The following is a 17,617-nucleotide window of genomic DNA, read 5'->3' on the forward strand; positions in this document are numbered from 1 at the left end:
AGAAAGTTATTAAAAACATCATTAAAATAGTCCAAGTGGCTCAACCATATGTTTATCAAGCGACGAGAATACTTTTTGTGCGCAAAAATAGGGATGGGCATTTTTGTCATTTTCTCATTTCGATCATCAACAGGTCTCAAAAACGAGTAATTAGGGGGGCGGGGCTTGTGCGGGGGGCATGGTGTGTCCGTCATGAAAATGTTAGGAAATGTTACATGTAAGACTGTTACGATAATTAATGTTGACAAATAAAAATATGACATTAAACATGAAAACATGAACGTATGACTAGAAAAAATAACACTATGATGCATCAATGTTTTCGAAAAAGAAACATCTAAAAGGAATAGCTGCTTGAGGTAAAGCTAAAGAGTAAATGATAGTAAACTGAAGCACGTTCTACGACAACCTATGAGATTAATAATCAGATATCCTAGATACAGAACATAAACGTAACATTACAACTTGCATGAACAAAAGGATGTGAATGCGCATGTGAACTAGTGGTTTGATAGGGAAATTTTGGATGCGCTATTCCCTTAACAGCGCGCTGATACACGAGCAACTAAAGCAGAGAATTTACAACATTCTATCACAATCCTGTTCTCATTATAATGCTGAATATCTTGTGTATGTTTATCAAGCGACGAGAATACTTTTTGTGCGCAAAAAAACAAACAGAACTAATGACTTTATTCCACTATTTATTATATTTTCCGTTGGCCTGAGTGTATTTGCGTAGTATATCTGCGCAGCGCGTCTGTGTTGCACGTCACACGCGTCACACACATGACCAGCGTCGGCCAATAGTAAGCCTACGTGGTGACGTGCAACACAGACGCGCTGCGCAGATATACTACGCAAATAGAATATCAAATAGTATATTTGTTAATGCAAGTTGTAATGTTACGTTTATGTTCTGTATCTAGGATATCTGATTATTAATCTCATAGGTTGTCGTAGAACGTGCTTCAGTTTACTATCATTTACTCTTTAGCTTTACCTCAAGCAGCTATTCCTTTTAGATGTTTCTTTTTCGAAAACATTGATGTTCATGTTTTCATGTTTAATGTCATATTTTTATTTGTCAACATTAATTATCGTAACAGTCTTACATGTAACATTTCCTAACATTTTCATGACGGACACACCATGCCCCCCGCACAAGCCCCGCCCCCCTAATTACTCGTTTTTGAGACCTGTTGATGATCGAAATGAGAAAATGACAAAAATGCCCATCCCTATTTTTGCGCACAAAAAGTATTCTCGTCGCTTGATAAACATATGGTTGAGCCACTTGGACTATTTTAATGATGTTTTTAATAACTTTCTGGGCTGGCAAGTTTCAATCCCTTAAGAAGCCTATGGAGGAGTGAGACAGCTCTCAGATTTAATCAAACATATCTTAATTTGTGTTCCGAAGATGAACGAAAGTCTTACGGGGTTGGAACAACATGATGGTGAGTAATTACTGACAGAATTTTCATTTTTGGGTGAACTAACCCTTTCATTATAAAATGTTATAAATTGGTATAAGCCTTTAAAAATCTGGAATAGATGAAGAAACCTGCTTTGCAGGGTTAGTTTTAAAGGGTTATTTCACCCAAAAATTAAAATTGTCATTACTCACCCTCATGTCGTTCCAAACCTGAAAGACATTCATTTGTCTTTGGAACACAAATTAAGATATTTTTAATGAAATCTGAGAGCTTTTTGTCAATCCATTGACAGTCTATGCAACTAACACTTTCAAGCCCCAGAAAGGTAATAAAGACATCATTGAAGTAATCCATGTGACTCCAGTGGATTAACCTCAAGTTTATGAAGTGACGCGAGTCCTTTGTTTGCACAAAAAAAACTTGAACGTGCGTTGGAGATTGATAGATTAATATTTTGTAAATATATTTTTTTTTTTGAGCAAACAAAGCACTCGCGTCACTTCATAAACTTGAGGTTAATCCACTGGAGTCACATGGATTACTTCAATGATGTCTTTATTACCTTTCTGGGGCTTGACAGTGGTAGTTGCATAGACTGTCAATGGATTGACAAAAAGCTCTCAGATTTTATTAAAAATATCTTAATTTGTGTTCCAAAGACGAATAAATGTCTTACAGGTTTGGAACAACATGAGGGTGAGTAATGACAATTTTATTTTTTGGGTGAACTAACCCTTTTAATGCTGTTTGAGAAATGCTTTTTAATATTTGTTGAGATTTGTTATGAAATGTGGCCTCACTGGCCTGATATTTTGTGGTTATCTTGTCAACAGTTTTCTTATTTCATTCACTTTATGAGGTTCTACATACTCGCATACTCAATACTTGTTTTGTTTTATTGAACAGACAAAATATTGTTTTGAGCAAAGGATTTTTGAAATTTGAAAAATGAAATTTTCATGTCATGTTCATTAAATGTTTTTTTTTTTTTTTTATTCTATTGCACTTAATTCAAGCTGATGTTAATGTCACTACACTGGCATTTGTTTATTCTCACACATGCTTGACATTTATAGCAACAGCTTGTGTCCTGCTGCTTTAATGTGTTTTAATGTTTTTATTGAAGCAGCAGTTAATTCTATCATACTCATTTATACTAAAATATACTTGTCAGACAATTCAATGAATTCATATTTGTGTGAATGTTATAATAAATGTTAAAGTTATGGTTTATTTGTGCTGTTATTCCAGAATTCGTTTTAACAAAAAAGTATTTGTCATGTTAAGTTGTGTTGAAGTTGATTTAACTCATAATTTTAAGGCAACTGTGTAAACTTTTCAGTTAATTGTTACAACAAACTATATGTAGTTGATTTAACTCATAATTTTAAGGCAACCGTGTAAACTTTTCAGTTAATTGTTACAACAAACTATATGTAGTTGATTTAACTCATAATTTTAAGGCAACCGTGTAAACTTTTCAGTTAATTGTTACAACAAACTATATGTAGTTGATTTAACTCATAATTTTAAGGCAACCGTGTAAACTTTTCAGTTAATTGTTACAACAAACTATATGTAGTTGATTTAACTCATAATTTTAAGGCAACCGTGTAAACTTTTCAGTTAATTGTTACAACAAACTATATGTAGTTGATTTAACTCATAATTTTAAGGCAACCGTGTAAACTTTTCAGTTAATTGTTACAACAAACTATATGTAGTTGATTTAACTCATAATTTTAAGGCAACCGTGTAAACTTTTCAGTTAATTGTTACAACAAACTATATGTAGTTAAGGTTAAGTTGAGTGAACTTACATTTGTAAGTTAACTTAATTCCTTTGATTGCTTGAATAAGTTGATATAATATGTAATCTTAAGTTATGACAACAAAACAACGTTAAGTTAAAAAATAATCTTTGATTGAAATAACAAAATAATAGTTGAAACAACAAAATCACTTGTTGTAAAAACTCACATTTTTAGTTTCAATGAACTCAAAATTTTAAGGCAACCAGGTAACTTACTTTTTTGAGTCAAACTAACAAATCATTTTTTACAGTGTATATATATATATTTTTTTTTTTTTAAATGACCGATTGTTTCACTAGATAAGACCCTTATTTCTCGACTGGGATCGTGTCGAGACTTTGAAGCTGCATTGAGACGGACATTCATTGCTTCTTTTAAACATTGGGATAGATGGTTGGCATTGAAGTCCATTCTGTGTAGAAAAATCCTGGAATTTTTGCCTCAAAAATCTTAATTTCTTTTCGACTGAAGAAAGAAAGACATGGATATCTTGGATGACATCGGGGTGAGTAAATTATCAGCAAAACATTTTTTGAAAGTTAACTAATTTAAGTAGACAGTGGAGTCTATGTTGATTTGATTGCACATCGAAATCCACAAGCCATCCACAAACACACAGGAAGTCATTCACAAATTAATGCCAGTCAGAGTTGTGTTTGTCACATAAAAAACTGTTTGTGAATGTTTTTTATTGCCAATTTTCATTTTTTTTGTTATTTTCATAGCTACATTTTTGTTAACTCCTATATTTGTGGATCCCAATCAATTTATTTGAAATAAAGGAATGATTCTACCCCCATAATGTCACATAGCCCACTACATCAATCACAGCTGAATGATTCACCAGAGCCCCAAGTCAAAAAGAGAACGTGCAGTCCTGCATGAATCTGTTTTACCGTAAACCACCGTATATTCCCTGATCTGTTGTGTCGTGTCGATCTCAGATGGTCGACTTTAGGGGTATTCTTCTAGTTCAGTGCCTCGATTAAGATCCAGCAACCTGCCGTTCATTTGGACATAACAGGATCAAAACAGTTAATTCTGTCGAAACGTTTTTCTCGTTCAAACTATCAAGGCTTTAAGGCGACGCAGAGACGAAAAATGGACAAATGATTATCCTTCATCTGAGTTTACACGTTGTCTTTTGACGTCATTAGAGATTCGTTGACCTTTAATATGAAGATTGGTGGTAGTGAAGTATGGATCAGATGATAAAATGATGTATTTCACGACATTAAATGCTGTTTGCCGAATGTTTTCCCTGATATAGTGGATCGTCACGTAGTTCTGGAATGTGAGTGCGCGTTTATTATAAGGATTGTGGGCGCGAGTGGAAAGTGTTGGGTCTTCTGTACGTGGCAGCGACCAAAACCACTGCAAACCCTGAAACACAAACAGTGGAGGGGTGTTTATAAAACTCTTTTACTGGGTCTGCCCCATCACACTTTACTTTCAACTCAAAACGAGGTAAGAGCTCATACATGTTTAATGTTTAATGGTTCAAACTCGATTGTTTAAATCTGCAACATCATTAGAAACCTCTAACATTTCACGTCCAATGTTTCTTATTCTAACGTTATCCGTGTTTTATTCAGAGTAACGTTAGGCTATTGCAATCAGTTGCACGCACGTTTGAAAGTGCAGTTTATCAGCAGATGGTGAAATGTAAGAAGTAAAGCGGTGTTTTAATTCATGTAACGTTAAACCCTGTAATAAAATAAGTGTGGATACGTTAGCCTACTTGTACGTTTAGTACTGCTTTATATTTATTTTCATTCATTGAACACCTTAAATATAATGTTTTAGGTTATATATATATATATATATATATATATATATATATATATATATATATATATATATATATATGTGTGTGTGTGTAATATAATATAAATATATAATATACTGTATTTATTTCACTTTTCACTCATTGAATTCAAGGCTCACAGTTAGCTGTGATGAGTCTAATTAATATGAATAAATGTAGTATCTACTGTATTTTTAAGAGCTAACATCGGTGTCTGAATTCAGCTGAAGGTGTGAAATAAAATAATTGATCGTTTTATTAAGTGATGGTAGATTTTTGCTGATATTTTGCAGCGGCTGAAACTCAAGGCAAATCCTCATGGGGTGGACAGGAAATTTTCTAGAAGATGTCGTCATTGCTCTTGAGCACTGACTTCAGAAACATTTGAGAGTTAACTTTAGAGGAAGTGTTGGTTTGCTCTTAAAGTATAATTGTTCTTTTTCTAACAGTACGCTTACATGATTTGCCTTTGGTATTTGGTGAACATTGGTTTATTCATCTGAATTCCTAACTCTGTTCAGATGGAGCATGCAGGTCATCGGTAAAGTGGGAATTGTGTCCTATTTTCCCACACGGAAGAATCTTCAGCTTCGTCCAATGAGCTGTCAGCATTCAGAACCCTTAAGGACCATTAGCACAAACATGAACGGCTAAAGAGTCAAACACAGCTGAGTTTACATTACTTTTAAAGTAGGTGTGAAGGCAGAGTCAATCTGAACTCCAGATGTTTAAGAAGTAGATTGAATCTGACTGTGTATTACTGTTTAATTAACTATTTGCCAAAGTGCTGGAGTCAAGTTAAGGGTTAGTTAGTTCACTAAAAAATTGGAAATTATCCCGTAATTTACTCATCCTCAAGCCATTTTAGGTGTATGACTTTCTTCTTTCAGACAAACACATTCAGAGTTATATTAAAAAATATCCTGGCTCTTCCAAGATTTATAATGCGAGTGAATTTAGATTTGGAAGCTCAGAAAAGCGCATCCATCCATTATAAAACGTAATCCATACGACTCCCGGGGTTAATGAAGGCCTTCTGAAGCAAACCATGCGTTTTTGTTTGAAAAATATCCATATTTTTAACTTTTATATACTCACTAGATTACGGTAACGGCCATATGCAAGTCTAGTTCCGGCGGAAGTGTGACCTCTAACCTCTTTACTAACTGAATGGCACAAATATAACACACACTCTTAGGAGTGAAGAAAAAATAGATAAACTGAGACTTTCAGTTTTTTTCTCAGACTATGGTGGTTTGATCCATAAACGACGTAAACAGATTTTAGTAGTTAGTAGTTTTATACATAATCTGGATTGTGACTTCCTGAATCTAAAAAGGAATGGAATCGTGAGGTCTCTGGTGAACTTTTTTAAGAGACTTGTGGATTCTCTCTGTGGTTTCCATTTCGAGTTTAACCAATTTCACCCACGCCCAGTTAAACCGTTTCGTTCTGTCGGGTTTTATGCTTTGACTGTAATGACTGGTCATTAGCTAAAGGAGTTGGTCACATTTGTACCAAAACGTTTGTTGTTTGTGACAGTAACTAATTCCACTTCTTAAAACCATAAAAAGTTATATATATAATCTATTCAGTGGCTGTTATCTATATTACATCATATTTAAGCATTAATAATAAATAAGCTACTTTACATGTAAACTTTATTCTGGTGAATGCATAGTTGTATACTGGCCCCATTTCTTGGTAGATTTATAAAAGTGTTTGCTCTGTAGTTTTTACCCATTGCTTTGAGGTTGCTTTACTGGCCTCACGTTTGGTCCCTAGATATAATCCCTAGATGCAAGTCAGCAGGTTCCTTCTTCAATTCAGCCAACTTGAGCCATCAGTTCTTATGAATGTAATGCATTGAACATGTTTAGAAACTTTTTGAGTCAGACATCAAGCTGAATATATTGGTCTCAGATTTTATTTAATTTCTTTCCTCTATGCAAGTTGAATTGGTTGCTGTATAAAAATATATCGTTGTATAGTCGCTTAGTTACATGGCAAGTTTTCCAATCTACAGTACACAAGCACAATGTTCTATTTGGTCTTCAAGAAAAACCCTGCAGCTGTTTCTTGACCCATTTGTGGTTAAACACCAGAGCTTTCTTCAGTCTATGCTCTGACTTGACTTAGTATTTATGTCTGCCCTCAATAGTAAAAATAAAATACTTAACATGCATATGTGTAGACTTGCAAGTATATATGCAGCCTTGGTGACTCCTTTCAAAAACATGTAAAAAAATGTGTTTTCAAACTTTTTACTGATATTGTGTACAGTATATACAACATTTATTTTGACAACCTCAGCAATGTTCAGTTAAAGACTTTAAGTCCACTGGGATATACAGTACATCTGCACATTTCTAAAATATCTGTTTGGTTTTCTCGTAGGTTTTGCTTGACGATGGCTACATTTCTGGCGCTAACGCTGTTGACTCTGTTCTTCTCTTCACCCACGCAAGCAGAAATCTTCACGTCAATCGGTAAAATTTCTGAATTAAGTCATTCTATTTTTCAATTGAACTTGCAGAGACAACTGTACTGTGAGTAAACCATTGGAAGGTTGATCTTCCTAAGCCGTGGCAATACTGTGGCTTTGTAGTGCTAATACAATGTAGCTGTTTGTTTGAGCTTCTTGTCCTCCCCAACACAGCTGTTTGTCTGCAAAGTGGCAGATGAGGGGAGTGTTTGGCAAACATTCCTTTTGTAATTCCATTTGGTGATACCAATCTTGCAGAAATTACACACTGATTCTTTAATGATATACATTTCAAGAAATATTTTCATTATGCTATAAAACATACTGGAAACTTCCTTATTAGTCAAAAAAATGGCTTCTTTTGAAACCAAGTTGCCAAAACAACTAATTTTCTTCTTGCCAAGCCAGTGACTAAATGGTAAACTTAACACTGTTCCCCTTAGTAGCATGTACATCACCTGTTTTTTAGGGGCCACGCCCCATTGTATCCATTTTTTCTGCTTATTATTCCTCCTTATTATGAACCGTTAGTTGGAAAATGATGAAAATTGGTTCACTTGTAGTGATGGTAATGAATTGTAATCTGACCAATGTTAGGAGTCTCTAGGATCAACTCCATAGCACCACCACCAGTTAAAAAAATCACATTTGAAACAGCTATAACTTTTGAAGCCCTTTGATCTAGAAAAATTAAGTTTATTACACCTGATTCCTCTCTTCATGCTGATCACATTCAACATCATACATTAAGACTCCACCTATTACAGTAGTGGCCATTTTGAAAAGTACAGTATTCTGTTTTTTCACTACTCATCCTTCAAAATTTGTGCAATTCTTACGTAAATTGGCAGAAATTGTCTTTGGAACGAGACACAGATTTTCAATACCCACTGGTCAAAAAAAAGTTATGATGTTGTGAACTTAACTAGGTCGACCCAAAATTGGTTCAGAGGCTGTATCTCAGGCAAACTTTGATCAATCAAAATGAAAATTGGTACGCTTCTTTGGAAACATGATCTAGGAGGCCATGCCAAATTTGGGAACAGTGCCACTGCCACCTATAGGTCATGAGATCTGAAAAATTGCTATTTTGCTAATAACTTTTTAACAGTTTGTCAGAAAATCTGTGCTCATTTCCCATATGGCGGAAAGTCCAAATTAGTACTTATATGCCAAGTTCATACAAGACTTTATTTGACTTTATTCTCTATTGAAACTAGTATATTTTATCTAGTTTTTTCTGTCATTTAAAAATGTTTAATTCTCACCTTGAATCTCTCTCCCATATCAAAACAAAAGGCTGTCATCTCTGAGACACATTAAGCTTAGTTACAGAATTTCCAAACAAAAGCATGTTTAAATAGTTTAAACCATTTTTACCGGAACAATTTTACCAATGTTCTGTCAAAACATTTTTTTAACTTACACATATACACATAACATAACTTACAAATATCAACATCAACATACAAAGAAAATGAAGAAAAAAACAAAGTACTTCTACAAACTTCTTGAACCCATTGATCTCATCATGCTGATCACATTCAACATCTTAAATATTTCTTAGCTACTTTTGTAACCCATGGGACCATTGGAAGGGCTTGGCCCAATGATGGCTGCTTGCAGCTATATTTTAAATTATGATTATATACAGAAAGCAATCAAGGAATGCTTCTAATCAAGACTTTATCTCTTCTACACTTTACCAAAATTCCCATTTGCTGGGATGCTGTTTACACTGGACAATGCAATGGGAGTAGATCTAAATATAATGCAAGAATAAACACTTTAATTATGTCTCGACAGCTGAAATATTTAAAAAAGTCAATTTTTTCCAAAGTGTTCCACACTTACCAGTAATACATGCTTCATGTGGTAATATATATCATGTGGTAAAGCTTGATGGTAAATAAATGTGCCAAATCATGTGCTTTTTTGGTCTTGTGCTCTTTTTTTTCTTATGGTAAAATTGTTCCACCTTCTTTCATAGGCCAAATGACAGACCTGATATTTACAGAGAGAGAGCTCGTCAAATCCCTGAAAGAATACATTGAGGCGGAAGAGTTGAAACTTGAAGCTGTGAAGAGGTGAATCTTTAACTAAAATAACTTTCACGTGACTTTGAAGTGAACCCATGACTCATTGGTGTGTTTATTTTTCTTGGTGCCCATCTGCTGGCTTCAGCTGGGCTAATAAACTAGATCTGTTGACACATGCATCCACGTCGGACCCCGAAGGCTTCCTGGCTCACCCGGTGAACGCCTACAAGCTGATGAAGAGACTCAACACTGAGTGGTCGGAGTTAGAGAGCCTGGTGCTACAAGACCCGTCAGATGGTACAGTCTATCCATCTTTTTCCTAAGCCTCATGATGCATGTGTAAATTATGGGAGTAACCTCTGTTAAACTGTGAACAGTCAGTGAAAGGTTTGCTCTATGAACACAATAATAAGCATTTTCAAATCCTGGGTATAATGAGATGACATTATTCTACTTGCCCTTCAACCAGTGAAAATTTAAAGTGTAAAAGTATTAATAAATTAACTACAACAGACCGCAAAAGCTTTTTTATTTCCACAGCAATATTACGGACTGTTAAATATTACTGTGGTAATATGTGTCTGCATTAACACGTTGTTAAAGGATAATTCCGGTATTTAACACTGTCATGTAGAGAATTGTCGAGAGGCCTGGGAGAAGTTAGGAAGGCTCAGTACACAGGAGTGGTTTTCAAAAATGTTAGTGGTGGTTTATTTTAGAAGCTGGATTTCACAGCTGAAGGTGTAGTCTTCAAAGCACAAATAACAAAACAAAGTAACAAACACTTAATGTAACATACTGGTGCTAAAAACAAAAGAAAAATGCTGTGAGCAGCAAAAACTGGCACTAAACAATGCCTAGTGGCACGTCCACAAAAATATTCAGCATGTCTCACCTCAGACAAGTTCAAGCGTTTGCACAGTGTACACAGGCTGCAACCTCTCATAACCATACTCAGACAATGGCTTAAATATACCAGTTTCCCGCCAAACACTAGTGGGTTGAACCATTATCACGGGGTGGAACCTTTCCCCGTGACACTCATTACTGACTTCCCCAGCAAAACATTAGTACATAAATAATATAAATACTGTTCAAGAACTCATTTTTGACATACAATGATAATAATACCAACATGCATAACATACAACCAAAAACTCAAATACTTAACACCTCATAGCACTAATGTCCCCCTCCATTTTGTAAAATGGTACGTTCTGGCTATGCGCACTACCAGAACCCACCTCCAAAACACAGGCTCAGACAGGTAAGATCTAAAATGTGCTATAACATGCAAACTTACACAATAAAGAAATCATTTAAAACAAACAATGACTCTCTCTTATCCATCACAACATTAACACATTGAATACTTGATGTTGGGACTGTCTATCCACATATACATTATACTCAATACACCCATTCTGCAAGCAGCACACCAAATAAATTCAAACTAGCCCTAGGCTGGCACTCTAGTGATGATGAGATTAACCTGGTTCATCATCACATACCCCCCTCCTCAAGACAGCCACTCTTCAAGAGAGGCGTGACAAAAAATCTGCAATAATGTTCAATGTTCCAGCCCTATATTGGACTTTGAATTTAAAAGGTTGGAGGGAAAGATACCACCTTGTAATTCTTGCATTACTGTCTCTCATTTTATTAATCCATTGCAAAGCCCTATGATCAGTTTCGAGAACAAAGTCTTTGCCAATCAAATAATATTTTAACGTGTCCAAGGCCCATTTAATGGCCAGAGCTTCTTTTTCAACAGTTGAATAGTTAGTCTCACGAGGAAACAGCTTCCTGCTAATGTACTGTACTGGGTGTCGATCTTGCCCTTCACCCTGTAACAGTACTGCACCCAATCCCAGTCCAGATGCATCGGTTTGAACCACAAAAGGAAGGTCAAAGTTTGGGCTCTGAAGGACAGGATCTTTGCACAGACAACCCTTTAGATCTTGAAAAGCTTGCTCACACTCTGAGGTCCACTTGACTTTTATGGGGCTACTCTTCCTTGTAAGATCAGTTAACGCTGCAGCTCTGCTAGCAAAATTAGGAACAAATCTCCTGTACCAGCCCACCAAGCCCAGAAATGATCGAACACTCTTCTTCGTCGTTGGGGGTGCACACGACAAGATAGCATGCACTTTATCTACCTGAGGCCTGATTGATCCTCCTCCCACGACGTAGCCTAGATAAGAGACTTCTTGCTTGGCGATCTGGCATTTCTTGGCATTGACAACCAAACCTGCTTGTTGGATCTTATTGAACACTTCAGCAAGATGCTCCAGATGTTCTTCCCACGAATCGCTGAAAATGACAATGTCATCTATGTAAGCTGCTGCAAAACTGTCCACTCCTCTCAGCACCTGGTCCACCAAGCGCTGGAAGGTTGCTGCTGCCCCCTGCAGTCCAAAAGGCATAAATTTAAAATGATATAATCCAGAAGGAACACGGAACGCAGTCAATTCTTTAGCAGAGTCAGTCAGTGGCACTTGCCAATATCCTTTGCACAAGTCAAGAGTTGTTAAATATTTAGCTTTGCCCAGTCGTTCAATTAGCTCATCAACTCTTGGCATCGGGTATGGATCAAAAGCTGACACTGCATTAAGCTTCGAGAAGTCGACGCAGAACCGAAGTGAACCATCCTTTTTTGGTACAAGTACCACTGGACTACACCATTCGCTCCTAGATGGTTCTATGATGTCTAAATCAAGCATCACTTTCACTTCCTCTTTCAAAGCAGGAATCAGGCGGGCGGGCACTCTACAATGAGTCTGCCTAATAGGCTCTGTTGGCAGAAGGCGAATATCATGCTGTAGAAGATCCGTTTTTCCAGGCTGATCACTGAAGAGATTCTCTGGTACTCGCTTCAGGAACTCTTTCTGCTTTTTAGGTGTAAGATGATCTACTGCTGGAAAGGTAATGGATTTTTGATCCACTGGGAAGTATTGCTCCTCCAGTTCCTCTTCTTCATCCACCTTTCTTGCCCACAGCTGCTCTGACCATGAGCCTTTTCTCTCGTGCCACGGTCTTAAGAGGTTAATATGAAAAACTTGAGACTTCTTCCTGCGATCCGGTAGAGAGATCTCATAATTAGTAGCACTTAGTTTTCGTAACACTTCATATGGCCCCTGCCACTTTGCCAGTAATGAGCAGTCAGATGTGGGGAGGAGCAGTAGCACCTTCTGACCTGGACTTAACGTTCTCTTCCTGCTTGACTGATCGTACCATTGTTTTTGATGTTGTTGCGCCTTAGTCATGTTGACTCTTACCAACTCTGCCATCGAGTCCATCTTCTCCCTCATCTTAATGACATACGACAAGATATTGGTTTGCTCACTTGCATTGTCTCCTTCCCAGGCCTCCTTTAAGACATCTAAGGGTCCACGAACCTGACGTCCGTAGAGCAGTTCGAAGGGTGAGTAGCCTGTAGATGATTGTGGGACTTCTCTATAGGCAAACATCAAGTACGGCAACCACTGGTCCCAGTCTGCACCTGTATCAGACACAAACTTGCGCAACATTGTTTTCAATGTCTGATTGAATCGTTCTACCATACCGTCAGTCTGAGGATGATAAGGAGTGGTCTTAATAGGGTGTATACGCAACATTGAATATACTTGCTTAATTTGTCTAGATGTAAAGTTGGTCCCCTGGTCTGTAATTATCTCCTTGGGTAAGCCTACCCGTGAAAATAGCTGAACAAGGGCATTAACAACTTGTCTCGTCTTTGTGTTTTTAAGAGGAAAAACCTCTGGATATCTAGTAGCATAATCTGCGACAACCAGAATATACCGATTCCCTGTTCTACTCTTTTCTAACGGACCCACTATATCCATAGCAATACGAGAAAACGGGATGTCAATAATAGGGAGACTTACTAGCGGTGCTCTATCGCCCTTTCTAGCTGGACTTACCAACTGACACTCTGGACAAGACTTACAAAAATCCATTACGTCCATATACAGCCTGGGCCAATAGAATCTACTAGCAATTCTGGCTAGCGTTTTCTGCTGGCCTAAATGCCCCGCCCACGGTACCGAATGACCCAACTGCAATACCTTCCATCTCATAGATTCAGGGACCACCAACCTCTCTCCCTCCTCGCTTACTAGGTACAGCCTATCCTCTTTAATCACAAAATGATCTTTCTGCAGAAAAGCTGATACGGTGTTTCCCTTGTCTACCTTCTCAAACAAAGGTTTCAGGGTTTTGTCTTGCCTTTGCAGTTCCACTATATCATGAGGAAAGCATTCAATATCCTCTATATGAGGTTCAGGCAACTTTTCGACCATTTCTGTACCCTCAACTTTGTTCTGACGCCTCTCACGTCTTGATTTCCTAGTTTTAGTACCCCCACCAAAAGGTAAGTCTTGCAACAGCTGTTTACAGGTCTTATCATGCTTAGCCTGGGCTCTTGTTACCACCCTAGCTTCTGCTATCTCCCTGTCATTCTGCAAAAGATCTACAAGTACGGGCACATCTCTACCTAAAATAACTGGATAGGGCGCCTGGTCCATAACACCAACTGACAGATAATAAGCCTGACCACTTATTTCAATTACCACATCAGTTTTCGGGTATTCTTTTTCCTCACCATGAATACAGCGGACCCTCACTTTGTCCTGCCTCAATACGTTAGCTTCACCCAAACATTCAGTCCTTACCAACGTTTGGCTTGAACCCGAGTCAACTAAAGCTTTAAAGAATTTAGTCCCGATTTTTACCTCTATTACGGTGTCTGTATTCGACTCCACCTCCTTTAACCCCAAAGCAGATCTTGGTACATAACAAAGGCGGGTATTAGTAACTTTCTGTAAAGGGCAATCTGCTTTTTTATGCCCTGGCTGGCCACATCCATGACAAACAATCACAGCTTTACCCTTATACTGATTAACTGTCCCCTGATGTTTACTAGTGTTCATACCAGAACTGATCTGTGATACACCGGTATTCGAACCCATATTGCTCAGACCACTACCCCAACCATCCCCAGACTTACCGGTTGGGCTGTTGTTATAGCTCCGCCATCGTCTTGGTTGATACACCGATCGTCTTGCAGCCATAAAGGTCTCTGCCATTTCTGCTGCTTGTTTAGATGAGGTAGGGTTATTCTGTCTCACCCATGTTCTTGTCTCTGGATTGAGTAACTTGAGGAACTGTTCTAGCACTATCTGGTCACCGATCTCCTCCTTTGTACGACTCTTAGGATCCATCCACTTCTCATACAAGTCTCTTAGTCTTACTTGCAGTTCTCTTGGGGTCTCCTCTTCTTGAGTGCTGTACGATCTGAAGCGTTGTCTATACATTTCAACATTGATTTCAAACTTGTCAAGAATAGCCTGTTTGACAAAGCCATAGTTTAATGAGTCGTCAGGCTCCATGGCCACATAAGCTGCCCTCGCCTTACCAGATAAGAGAGGTAACAAATGCAACACCCAGTCTTGTCTTGGCCATCTGCACGCTTGAGCAATACGTTCAAAAGTTGTTAGATAGTGTTCTATATCCTCGTCATGGGTCCAAGGAAGCATTCTCGGGTTTTGGAAACATGGCATTGCAGGTCCTTGTCCCTCAGTTGGATTCTCGCCCGCCGACGCAGATCCCTCATCCTGTAAGGGTTGTCGACCTGTATGAATGGTTGAAGGCCGATGCACAGCTGTATCCGCTGATGTAGCTGCTGGTACTGCTACCTGTGCCACTGACTGTCGTTGTTGTTGGTCTTGATGAACTTCCGACTGCAGTTGTGTAAACTGATGGTGAAGCACCTGCCATTTATGCTCTTGACGCTGCGCCTCTCTTTCCAAGCGATCCTCTCTTTGATGTTGCCTACGTAAAAACGTTTGCAGCATATCCATAAGTTGGTCAGTTGTGCTCCCAGTTACAACTTCACTTTGATCTGGCATTGTGCCCGTAGCTTCGGACTCATCTGGAACTTTAGACTCATCCCTTGCCTTTGCTGCATCTTGCTTCTTTGGTGGCATTTTCGATTAACACCAACAGTTTCTCCTGCCACCAACTTGAAAAAGGGTTTGTTGCACCACCAAACATGCAGCCTTCCCATGTACTAGCCTCCTATTGGCCTGGAAACACCGCTGCCACCATGTGTCATGTAGGGAATTGTCGAGAGGCCTGGGAGAAGTTAGGAAGGCTCAGTACACAGGAGTGGTTTTCAAAAATGTTAGTGGTGGTTTATTTTAGAAGCTGGATTTCACAGCTGAAGGTGTAGTCTTCAAAGCACAAATAACAAAACAAAGTAACAAACACTTAATGTAACATACTGGTGCTAAAAACAAAAGAAAAATGCTGTGAGCAGCAAAAACTGGCACTAAACAATGCCTAGTGGCACGTCCACAAAAATATTCAGCATGTCTCACCTCAGACAAGTTCAAGCGTTTGCACAGTGTACACAGGCTGCAACCTCTCATAACCATACTCAGACAATGGCTTAAATATACCAGTTTCCCGCCAAACACTAGTGGGTTGAACCATTATCACGGGGTGGAACCTTTCCCCGTGACACTCATTACTGACTTCCCCAGCAAAACATTAGTACATAAATAATATAAATACTGTTCAAGAACTCATTTTTGACATACAATGATAATAATACCAACATGCATAACATACAACCAAAAACTCAAATACTTAACACCTCATAGCACTAATGTCCCCCTCCATTTTGTAAAATGGTACGTTCTGGCTATGCGCACTACCAGAACCCACCTCCAAAACACAGGCTCAGACAGGTAAGATCTAAAATGTGCTATAACATGCAAACTTACACAATAAAGAAATCATTTAAAACAAACAATGACTCTCTCTTATCCATCACAACATTAACACATTGAATACTTGATGTTGGGACTGTCTATCCACATATACATTATACTCAATACACCCATTCTGCAAGCAGCACACCAAATAAATTCAAACTAGCCCTAGGCTGGCACTCTAGTGATGATGAGATTAACCTGGTTCATCATCACAAACACCTTGAGTCTATATTGTAGTTTGTTTTGGATGAACAAGAGTGGTGGACAACATTTTTTTGACAATGGTTCCTCTCTCGAGTTTTTGACTATAATAGAATTGGCCATGGACCCATTTAACATTGGAGTCAATGGGCATGTCCGAAAATGTCATTAAAACAGCCAATAATGTTCGTTTACAAAACTGTTAACTCACAGAGTGATTAGTGATGTTAGTTGATGTTCCAGAAACAAAAAGTGTTGCGAAATACAGTTTCTGTCGTGTTTTATTCGTCATTTTGTAAAATCCCATTGTTGAAAAAAATAGTTCCACTATAGCAAAATAAACGGATTGGAATCATATATTGCGACGATATATTGTTTATAATCATCAACGAAAACCACTAACCACTCGGTGAGTTTAACAGTTTTGTAAACTAACATTATTGGCTGTTTTAATGACATTTTCGGACATGCCCATTGACTCCAATGTTAAATGGGTCCATGGCCAATTCTTTTATAGTCAAAAACTCGAGAGAGAAACCATTGTCAAAAAAATGTTGTCCACCACTCTTGTTCATCCAAAACAAACTACAATATAGACTCAAGGTGTTAAATACCGGAATTATCCTTTAATCAAAAATGTTCACTAACTGGAAGATTGAGTGATAAAATGTTCCTCATTTTGACAGACATTAAATGTTGTACATTCTTTAGAAAGATTCCAGGAAACACTGATAATATGGATTGAAAGTGAAAAGGGGAGGCGATTACATTTTAAAGCATCTGTGTGAAAACAAACCTGGAAAGAGACATGAGGATTTGGGGAGAAAAACTAAATATTATTCGTGTATTCCAGTGAATTATGGAATATATCGTGAATTAAATCCGGAGAGCAGGCCACAAATGCTCAGTATATGTTGTCCTTTTTCATAATGTTACTGCAGAATGCAAAGGAAAAAAATAAAATGATCAGGAGGAAAAAAAAGCAGCGACTGAAAAGCTTTTCCACAGATATCCTTGTCATCCCACGTCACATTAAAATACCAAACGTTATGT

At 37.8% G+C, this 17,617-nt stretch overlaps 1 protein-coding gene across 7 annotated transcripts in view; it reads left to right on the forward strand.

Annotated features, from left to right (window-relative positions):
* p4ha2 (procollagen-proline, 2-oxoglutarate 4-dioxygenase (proline 4-hydroxylase), alpha polypeptide 2) overlaps positions 1–17,617 on the forward strand; it is a 55,544-nt gene that overhangs the window by 11,578 nt on the left and 26,349 nt on the right. For 2 of the 7 annotated variants that reach the window (XM_079585087.1, XM_079585086.1), the window contains exons 2-4: positions 7,458–7,549; positions 9,536–9,632; positions 9,730–9,881. In XM_079585087.1, the coding sequence (XP_079441213.1) occupies positions 7,471–7,549; positions 9,536–9,632; positions 9,730–9,881 (328 nt within the window). In that variant the 5' untranslated portion in view covers positions 7,458–7,470. Of the gene's footprint in view, positions 1–4,143; positions 4,721–5,615; positions 5,751–7,457; positions 7,550–9,535; positions 9,633–9,729; positions 9,882–17,617 lie in introns of those variants that run through there. The other 5 variants (XM_079585089.1, XM_079585090.1, XM_079585088.1 and 2 more) reach the window with 5 other exon arrangements.

Source organism: Phoxinus phoxinus (assembly GCF_949152265.1).
Source record: "Phoxinus phoxinus genome assembly, chromosome: 17".
Taxonomy (NCBI): domain Eukaryota; kingdom Metazoa; phylum Chordata; class Actinopteri; order Cypriniformes; family Leuciscidae; genus Phoxinus; species Phoxinus phoxinus.